The sequence below is a fragment of the Prosopis cineraria genome, unplaced genomic scaffold, assembly GCF_029017545.1.
Source record: "Prosopis cineraria cultivar Desert tree isolate PC_DT_omini unplaced genomic scaffold, ASM2901754v1 PC5, whole genome shotgun sequence".
NCBI lineage: Eukaryota > Viridiplantae > Streptophyta > Magnoliopsida > Fabales > Fabaceae > Prosopis > Prosopis cineraria.
Window position 1 is genome coordinate 5,315,428 of NW_026555336.1, and position 10,570 is coordinate 5,325,997.

Genomic DNA, 10,570 nt, shown 5'->3' on the forward strand with positions numbered 1-10,570 from the left:
CATGAGATATCATATTGGAGCATGAGGATGAGGCATTCGTTGGCCACCATTCATCCAAGATAGAATATAACCTCTGCTTCAGTTATATTTCTCTCCCTAACCTAAAACACACTCGCACCCTACCAATGGCTCTCAGAATGTGGGCTTCTTCTACTGCCAATGCCCTCAAGATCTCCTGCGCTTCTCGCCCACATCTCTCCAGATGCTTCTCTTCTGGTATTAATTCTCAACTATTCCTATTCATTCTTCTGTTTCATTTTTCTCTCTGTAACTCCGAGTCGTTAATTGGTTCAGTGTTGGATGGACTCAAGTACGCTTCTTCCCACGAATGGGTCAAGCATGAAGGCCCCGTAGCTACAATTGGCATCACCGATCATGCCCAGGTTGCTTTTAATATTCTTCATTAATTCCTTAGCCAACCCGTTTCGTTAATGCTCGTGCTCTCAACTTCTGCATAATGGATTCTGAGTATCTGTTCATGATCACTGTGCCATATATATATTTATATTATATTACATGGATGAACAGTTCAGTCAAGTTGGCGTTTGCTAATCTTAGATTCGTGACTAATTATGGGAAAATGGGTAGTGCTTGCTAATCTTAGCATTCCCAAAAACTGCAGTGAGAGGCTCCAGGAGCCCATTTTGCTTGATAAAAGTCGGGAACAGAATGAGATCATTTGAGTCTCTGACACGCCTAGAAATTCTACCATAGTTGGTAAGAAATAGAATTAATTAACCAACTAAACTTGACGCGATGAGTCACGGAGTTTGAATCCTAACATATAGTAATTTAGTTGGGAGAGATCTATCTATTATTTTCAGCATCTTATAGGGAAGATATTTTCTACTATCAACGGAACTTATTCCTTGTATTTACCAAAAAGAATAGAATTAGTAATTGGTATACATGAAGATGATGATACATTTGAATTGCAGGACCATCTGGGGGAGGTGGTGTTTGTGGATCTGCCAGAACCCGGTGGCTCGGTGGCCCAAGGGGGTAGCTTCGGAGCAGTTGAAAGTGTTAAAGCAACCAGTGATGTTAATTCTCCCATCTCAGGCGAGATTGTTGAGGTTAACACTAAGCTCTCTGAGGCACCTGGCCTGGTAATTATTTCATTCTAATTAACCTTCGTTTAACCCATAGACTGTTAAAATAAAGCTTTTTTGCTGTTGTGGATAATGGCACTTTGACTTTGTTTTTATTTGGTGGTGTTTTGAAGGTTAATTCGAGCCCATATGAAGAGGGATGGATGATTAAAATAAAGCCGAAGAATCCATCAGAATTAGACTCGTTGATGGGTTCCAAGGAATACACCAAGTTTTGTGAGGAAGAAGATGCTGCACATTAAAAAGTTGGAGACTTGCTACTTCTGCAACTCTTGGGACTATAGCTAACTCTTCTCCACATGATTATGTACCGTTTGATTGTCAGTTTTTAATTTATTACTCTCATCATTTCTCTTTCCCGTCTATCTAATCTATTTACTACATCTCCTCCCTCATGTGATTGACAAATACTCTTTCTTTAAGATTATAAGATGTTTTTTAGAAATAATTTAAAAATATAAAATATTCTGGCTTTTCAAGGAATAATTAATGAGATTTTTAAAAAATATTTTTAATAAATTTTTAAAATTAATGAGATTTTCATATTTAATATATACGATTGAATTATTTTATTAAATGAGAATACACATAGAAAGAGAAAGTAATTTTTTCAATGGTGTGCCTGTTTTTTCAAGAGGTAAAAGGTAGTTAATGATAGTATTTTACTCTTTCCAAGTATAACATATGATATTGATAACGAATTTATGATTTAAAAAACCATCAGTTGAAATCTAAACTTTTTTAAAAATTACATCTTTTTAATTATATTCTCATTAAATATATTATATAAGTATCTTAATAATAACAATTAAAATTTCAATGCATTTTTTTAAAAAATAGTAATTATAAAAATTAATTACTCAACACCCTATAATTTTAAAAAATTAATTACTCAATGCATTAATATAGTTAAAAAATTAATTATAAAAATTACTCAACATCCTATATTTTAAGTCAAGTAAAACTTTTAGAAAAACTTAAATGAAGGAATTTGCAAACAACATTTTTGATATCTTTAATCATCCTCCCGGAGAATGATGAAGACTCGAGGCTCTTTTTAAGTTTCTTGCCCATTGTATGTGTCTTTTCATTTAGTTAACGAAGTATCCAGTTCCTACTCAAAAATTTTAGACGGAGAGATTGACAAGTTTCTCCCTTTTGCATCATCCAAAACATCGAGAGCTCAAGCCTTCCACCAATCTGTAATACTTTGTCATTTCCTTTTTTTCCCCTTCTCAGTTGTAGTGTGGTACTTTTTACGGTTGAAGGACCATTAGGTCACAGAGGATCAATTTAATCCAGGATGAAATGACTTGAATGCCCTTTGAATACATTCCTCTCTCCACTGGTCCCACCCACGTGCTCTCTCTCTCTCTCTCTGCTGAGGCCATTTCCCTCCATCTCTCTCTCTCTCTTCTCCGTTTCATTCCATCTATGCTCCAATGATGTACAACCCTAACTCCGGCTTCGGCTCCACCATGTTCGTTCCCTTCAACAGCGAGGAGAGAATGAAGGCCATTGAGAAGGACAAGGATTTGAGCCGATTCTAGGGGACCATGAATGTAGTTTTACCATATATATGTAATTAATAAATGTGTTACTTTGGTTCTTTTTCTTTCTTTAATGAGTATGTGGATGGCAATTTTCTACCAAAAAAAGTCTGTGAATGGCTGATTTTCTTTTTCTATTAAAATTTGAAACTTGGGTCGCAAATTCCTCATCACCTAGTTGTAAATTTGGTAAGCGAACTTTTAAATTCCTAAAAATCTTGAATAATCTCAATCATGTTATTTTCAGTTTCTCTATTAAAAATTGGAATATGAGTTGAAAATTACTCATAAAACCACTTTCACTTTTAGGAAACCAAGTTGCAATTTTTTTTTTACCAGAACCAAGTTACAAATTACTCAAAAATTTAAATATTTGATTAAAATAATTTTATTCCTTGTTAAAAATTAAAATATTAAGTTGCAAATTACTCATAACTACTACCAAATCTCATAAAGCCACTGACAATCTCAAACCATTGATCAGGTTAATTTTGTGTTCCTTATTAAAACATGGCACATGAGTTGCAAATTACTTATAATCCAGTTTCAATTTTTATAAGCTAAGTTGCAAATTCCCAAAAAGTCTCAAACGATTGTTTAAATTGATTTTATTGTTTCTGTCAAAAATTAGATGATTAACAAATTATTCAAAAGCCTATTGCAATTTTGGGAAGGCAATTTGCAAATTTGTGAAATTGTTAAACAATTTTTTCAAGTTAATTTTTAATACACTCCCTATTAAAATATGGAGCCTGATTTGCAAATTACTTGCGAAACAATTATAAATCTAGGAAGAAAATTTGCAAAAATTTCAAGAACTCAAACGATTGTTCATGACGTACCTTTCCTTGAATCAAAATTATACAGAATAATCACATGAACAAGACAAAAACAATATTAAAAAAACCAGTGACGGTGCACTTGCCTGCTCCTTGTCTCCTAAGTCCCAATTGTCTGAAAACCTTGGAGTGTTTGCACAGCCTTCAATGCAGAAGAATTGATGAGACTAGATAACTGTTTGGTTATTGAAAAGAAGTAGAATGGAAGGATTAAAAGAAATAAAAATAAAAATAAGATGATCAAGAGGATATATGAATATATTTGTAAGAGAAATAGATAATTTAACTTTTGAGGTTGATAATTATAATTCATTAAATTTTTAGAAGATATTATAATGTCTATATTTATTTATAATATATATTAATAAATTTATTATATTTATTATGGGACAAGGGTGATTTAGTTTATTATCCTTTTATTCTATTCTAATGGCCAAATGGGAACTAAGGTAAGATGCCCATGTCACTTTGAAAACAAGCAGGATAAAGTCAGCAGAAACAGAGGGGGAGAGAGGAACGGAATAAAATGTTGTTGGACTTAGAGAGGGAAAGATGATCGAATTGAAAGGAGGAGGGAGGGAAATGCATGAAGAGGTTGTTCAAGTCATTTCGGTTTGACCAAATTGGTTTAAAATTATTTGGGACTTGGTTGCATTTCAAAATGTATTGGGATTAAATTGGTCATTTGATTGGGTACTAAATAAAGATACATCTTTTAACAAGAATTCAAATAACGCTTCATCACGTTATGAGTAGATGTAGAATTGTTAATTAGAGTCAGTCTAATCATAAAGGATAGGTTCTTAATAAAAAGACTAGCTCTAATAAACTCAATTATATTTCAAAGCTTCATTTTGAAAAACTCAGCCTTGGTCTTTAGGGTTGAAGAATCAACCCTATAGGCCTTGCCCTATTTGTTTAATTTAAAAATATAAAAAATTATAATATTAAAAAATGCATTAAACATAATATTAAGTTTAGAAAAATAAATTTAAATTAATCCACATAACAACAAATCTGTAAAACTTAAATATCTAAGTTTAATATCAAATAGTAATATCAAATTAACACTAATAAAACTTAAACTTTGATAGCATTATTAGTTAAATCTTAATTAATGAATGAGGGAGGGAGGAATAAGTCTAGGGTTTTCATTTCTTTTAATTAAATACTTAAAGTCAATGTAATAAAAATTAGTTATTATAACAGAATTTGTATTTGAATATATTTTTTTAAAAGCTAGTTTGATAAATTAAAAGTTGTTTTTATTACATATAATGAAAAGCACTTTTGAATGTGTTATTATCAAAAAAGATATTGATTTTTATAGTTCATAATTTTTGTTATATAAATACAATATATTAAAAATGTTTAAAAAATATATGTGATACAAATTATAAATAACATAAAATTTGATATGTTAAATAATGAGAACAAAAAAATATGAAATTTGATATATTGGACAAAAATTATAAGGAAAATGACAAGAAAATTTCTCCAAATTATGTAAATGATAATTTGATCCCTCAAAATGTCATAATACCAATGAAGTCCCTAGGGACCTCTTTGTCAATAAATTTTTTAAGGAAAGATCATTTTACCCTTATTGATAAATTGTAATTTCTTGTTTAATTCTTGTAATTTTTTTGAAGAAAAATTGTGATTCTTTAAATAAAAGTTGTGAATGGAGTTTGTTATTTTGAAATTTTTTTTCAATAATAAAAATTATAATTAATAAATTGTAATTTTTTATTTAACTCTTATAATTTACAGAACAAAATTTGTTATTCTTTAAATAAAAATTATGATTGGGGCTTATTTTTTAATAAAAAAAATTATATTTGATAAGTTGTGATTTTTTATTCAACTCTTGTGATTTACAAAATAAAAATTGTGATTCTTTAAACAAAAAATTGTGATTGGGTCTTATTATTTTTAATAAGGATAAAATAGTCTTTTTCTTAAAAATTTATTGACAAAAAAATTTTAGGAATTTAATTGGTATTAGAGAGACTAAATTATCATTTATATAAATAAAAGAAATTTTATTGTAATTTTTTTCACATTTATATAGATAGTTCAACATACATTAATACTGAAAATTAGCATTATTAATAAATAGCAAACCCACACAACAAGAGTTTGGGTTATTTTGGGAGACTAGCAATACCCAACATCCTAATGCATTTTGAGAATATACTTTTAAAAAGCTATCATGAATTTACATTTAAAAGATTCACTTGCAGTTACTTTTAAAATATATTTTTAGAATGTTCCTTTATCTTAAATTTTTTATTCAAACAGCTTTCAACTTTTAGAAAGTGCAAAAAAGACTTTCTAAAAGCTAAAAGTAGCTTATCCAAACAAGCCCTTAATTTTTTTTAAATTACAAGTAAAAAAACATAAAAAGACTTAAAATGGCTTGCCTAGCCTGACGGGTTTGATTCTAATTAATACCTCTAGATATAAGGGATTTGACATTTCTACTAAACCTAACCCAACCCCCATTCACTTAGAAATAGCACGCATTTTTATTCACAATTTTAGTCCTCCATACCAAAAAAATCCAAATTTTAGTAAAATTTTTATATGATTATTAATACAACTTCTTATTCTTTAGATTTCATTACTTTCAAAAAAATATATATTTTTTTATTTTATCATAAAAAAGTTCATCTAAATTAGATTAATTCGAGGATCAGCCAAGCTAGTATATGCCTCTAAATTTAAAGTATGCTTATAGAAGTGCCTACATGTGCATTAACAGTAGAATTTGAATCTACAAGCTTTTAGATTATAGGCCAAATTACATCAATGGGATTAATTTTTATTCATAAATTACATTTTTTGGTAATAAAATTACATTTATTTTAAATATAAAAGCAAAAAGCTGAGATAGCCCATCTGATGAAGCTCATTTGGAATAGGCTGGGATGAAAAGAAAAAACAGACGAGCCCAAGGAGCTAATTAAAGAGTTGACTGGAATAGAAAATTAGAATTTAGAAATGAAGCTGCTTAGTCTTTTAATATACGTCTAAAGAATTGGTCTCCGTTTGGCGCAGCGTGAAATTGAGGCTGATTAATGGAATAATCATGTTTAAAAACCATTTCAATAAATTAATCACGGATAAAAATTAAAAACAAATTTCATTCTAAAAAAATAAGTTTATATTTTTATTTTAATAATAATACATTTTATATTGATGTTTGTATGTGAATACGTCATTCTCCTCTCATTAATTATCAGACATGCATGAGGACAGGACTGAGGTGTTTCTTTTCTGGTTTCTTGAATGAGTATGATTTGACTAATCTCAGCCAGCTGTCTGTATAAGATGGTTTAGCGATGAAGTGCCGTATATATATACCCCCTCCTCTCTTTTTTATGGGTCGGCTTAAGAAAAATTTCATGGTCTTACAGGTACTTTACAAAAAGTTTGTAGAGAATAAATTGCTTTATTTAAAAAAAATTAATGTTTTAATTCTTTAACTTTCAACTCACTTATAACTCAATCTCTCAACTATGATTCACTGTGACTTAATCCCTCAACTATAACTTATTGCAACTTGGTCCTTCAACTTTTGATTTACTTATGACTCGGTCCTTATTTTTTAATTTTTTTTAAAAAATTTCTTGTCAAATAAGAGGGATAAAAAAATACTCATATATTATTTTAAAATACCCTCTTTTTACTCATTAATGTGAGATATAAGCTAACATGAAAAAAAATTAACAAAAGTCAAGGAACCAATTCAAAAGTTTAGGGACTGAGTCATAGGCAAGTCATAATTAAGGGATTGAATCACAAGTGACTTAAAAGTTAGAGGACTAAAAGATTAATTTTTTCTTTTAAAAATGTTCTTATTATAGGGAGTATTGTATATACTAGTATTTTAAAAATTCGTGATATTTATTCGAGGAAAAAAATGAAAATCAAAGTAGTTTTTTAACAATTTTAATAATATAACAAACTTTTCTTGAATCTAATGATATTGTTGGTAGTTAACTATAGTACACAAATTAATAAAAATGACAGTCAAATAGAAGTTACATCACTAAAATGTTAAAAAAAATATATTACTTTTCTAGTATATCCATTGCAAAAATCAATACTACATTAAGAATAATGAATTAATTACTTATAATATTTAATTGTTAAAAAGAATAAAACACACAAAATTAAAATATTAAATATTCTAGATATTATAAATTAGACTTATATTTTGAACCAAACAAAGTTAAAGATAAAAGCACGTATAATGTGGAGTCTGGAGGAAGCTTTAGTATGTGGGAGTAAATAGGTATTTAACATTAGGTTTTATCTTCATCACTTTTGTTGGCAAGCTTTCTCTTCGTCATTGTTATGGGCAAAACCATTATTTTGTGATGAGTATCAATGTTTAAAACTAGTAAGTGGCCTTAATTTTTTTTTCACTCAATTAGTATCTTAATTACAGTCATTGCATTTTATCAACAATAAAAAATTATTAAAATATATTTTTTAAAAAAATTTAAAATAATCATCACAATCAAAACGCTGATAGCATGAATTGTCCCTTCTAAAATTAAATATTCAGTACTTTTTAAGTACTTTCTCTGTCAAAAATTTTAAGGTATTTTTAATGGGATTAGACCATTTAATAAATAATTAAAATTATCTTTAAACTAATACTATAGTTTTATATTTATCTTTGTTTAATAGATATTTCACTTTAAAATAAATATAAAGTGATTTATTTATTAAGGACATTTTAAAAAGATATATTAATTATATTTTAAAAAACTAAAATACTTTACATATTTTTACATCTAAATCCTTGAAAAATATAAGATATTTTCATTTTCAACAAATGTGATATTATATGACAAAATTTTTAATTGTGTCCTCTTAAAATAACACTTACGTAATAAGTGAATTCGTGCCACTAATCCAAGTCCACATTAGTATATGCGTCAGAGTTGTCACCTTGAAGGTGTCGTGAAGCAATCCTTCAATTCTTCTTCCCATTGAAATATCACAACAACGCAAATTAAAGAGTTGACCTTTTTTATCTTCTCTGTGACGTCCACTCTTTTGGATTGCCATACCGGTATGTGCATTGCCATTTATTTCTACGGAACCAGTGCGTCGAATTCCTAATGACTACTTACCTACCTACATAAATTAAATTGAATTTTGAAACTGGACGAACGATTCCTTTCAATAAAAAAACTATATATACTCATTGTTTTCATATTATATCTTCAAGGGTAAGTACTTGAACGCTCAAATAGTACTTGATTATTCAGGAAAAAACATACCAATGGATAGAGGAATCATATGCATGAGATTTGAAAATGTCAAACACAGAACCAGAGATCAAATATCAATACTAGGATTGAGCTGAGCATATTGAAGCAACTCATGATGTTGTTCGAAGATATCCATTTCCTGTTCGTTCAAAGTCACCAGAGCTTCAACTCCACCATCCTTCACATCCATTAAAGCCACTGTGTTACTCACCATCTTATTCACGCTTGACATCCACACTGGATTCCCCCAGCCATAGTCCACGTCGTACAATGGAAACCTACACCAACTCGAACACTTGTAAACCACTGTCTCCTTCTTCTTCTTCAACATCTCTCCCCTCTCCTTCAGAAACTCCATTACTGCTTCAAACCCACCTCCTTCTTTGAACTTGATTGCCTTCTTCTCTATGAAGTCCTTTATCCCTTCCCTCATCTTCTTTACCAGAGCATGTAAGTCCAACTCCTTCTCTTCCTCCACCGTCACCGCAAACGGCCACACGAAGTTCCCGATGGCCGTCCCCGGCACCGGTGGCTCCATACGGGGACGAAGGTTCACGGCTTGGAACAGAGCCGACGGCTTAAACGACCCCGTTTTGGAACGGGAAGCCGACATCGCGCATCTCCATATCAGAGCTAGCACGACTTCCACTCGCGACGGGTGGAACTGATCAATGTCCTCATCGTCGGATTTGTCTCTTCCGAGTGAAGTTGCCACTCTGCTCTTGAGCTCTCCGACTTTGAAGCCGGTGAAAACGAACCGTCTTGCTGTGAACTTCTCGGCGGCGATATTTACAGATGCGGACATCCCCAGGATGGTTCGCGGAGGAAAGAGAGAAGCGCCGAGGCCCAAGTCAGGAACGTCCGGTTCAGTACGTGCACGACACGCAGCGGTCCAGCTCTGAAGGACTGTGATCAAGGCTGCTATATCGGCGATCTTGTGGGTGAGGGATATGCTCACGGCAGTCCCACCGCAACCGAACAATGTGAACCGTACGAGGAGCATGGAACCGTTTGACAATTCCATGGTTTCCTTGTCGGTGGAAGGTAGGAAGTGTTCGAGAATGTCGAAGTCTGGGTGGCTGAGGAAGTCAGAAAGACGAGTGTCCGTTCGAGCTTCGATGTAGACGGCACCGTCATCGTTGCAGTCAACGGTGGCCGTGTCACGGATGCGGCCGGCGAGAGGGTAGAAGCGGGTGAGCGTTTCGGCGAGGGCGTTTTGGAGAAGTTGGGATTTGGCCGAAAAGTGAGAGAGGAGATCTCCGGCGCCGCTGTCAGCGGCGGCGTTGGGAGAGTAGAAGAGGGTCATATTACCATGGATGTTAGGAGAGATCTGGTCTAGAAGAGAGATCTTGAAGGATTTGAGGTGTGAGGGTGTCGGCGAGGTTGGCTTGATACATCTTCTAGATATGATCTCTGTTCTGATCATAGTGCTCATTTTCTTGAATTTCTTCCTCTGAGGACTCTCGACGTTCATGCTTCAATGTTCTGGTTTTGAGGTTGTGTTTGTGTGCCTGTAAATATACAAGTCTCGATCTCATCCAGAAACCAAGCGAATATCGTTTGCATATTTTTTGGAACTTACTATACCATTAGTTAGTCCTTAATTATATAATTGTGAAGTCAACCTGAACATTATATTAATTGTCATAAATTCATATAATAAATGCATTACTAGAAGACCTCCGTTGGGGTATGAGAAGCATAAACATATAAACATTATCATATTTATTTATGTGTGGAGTATTATTGGTCGTCGCCTCTTTCATCACAAGTTA

General features: G+C 31.9%; 2 protein-coding genes across 2 annotated transcripts; one reads left to right on the top strand and one right to left on the bottom strand.

The window, feature by feature from the left end:
- Positions 1–56: 56 nt before the first annotated feature.
- On the top strand, positions 57–1,495 carry LOC129311602 (glycine cleavage system H protein, mitochondrial). The gene is made up of 4 exons (XM_054953959.1): positions 57–216; positions 295–383; positions 939–1,109; positions 1,226–1,495. Exons 1-4 carry the CDS (start codon positions 126–128, stop codon positions 1,352–1,354), a joined length of 480 nt encoding a protein of 159 aa, XP_054809934.1. The 5' UTR covers positions 57–125; the 3' UTR covers positions 1,355–1,495.
- A 7,206-nt stretch (positions 1,496–8,701) lies between these two features.
- On the bottom strand, positions 8,702–10,356 carry LOC129311859 (stemmadenine O-acetyltransferase-like). Its single transcript, XM_054954330.1, has one exon. The coding sequence runs from the start codon at positions 10,267–10,269 to the stop codon at positions 8,863–8,865; it is 1,407 nt and encodes a 468-aa protein (XP_054810305.1). The 5' UTR covers positions 10,270–10,356; the 3' UTR covers positions 8,702–8,862.
- Positions 10,357–10,570: the final 214 nt, after the last annotated feature.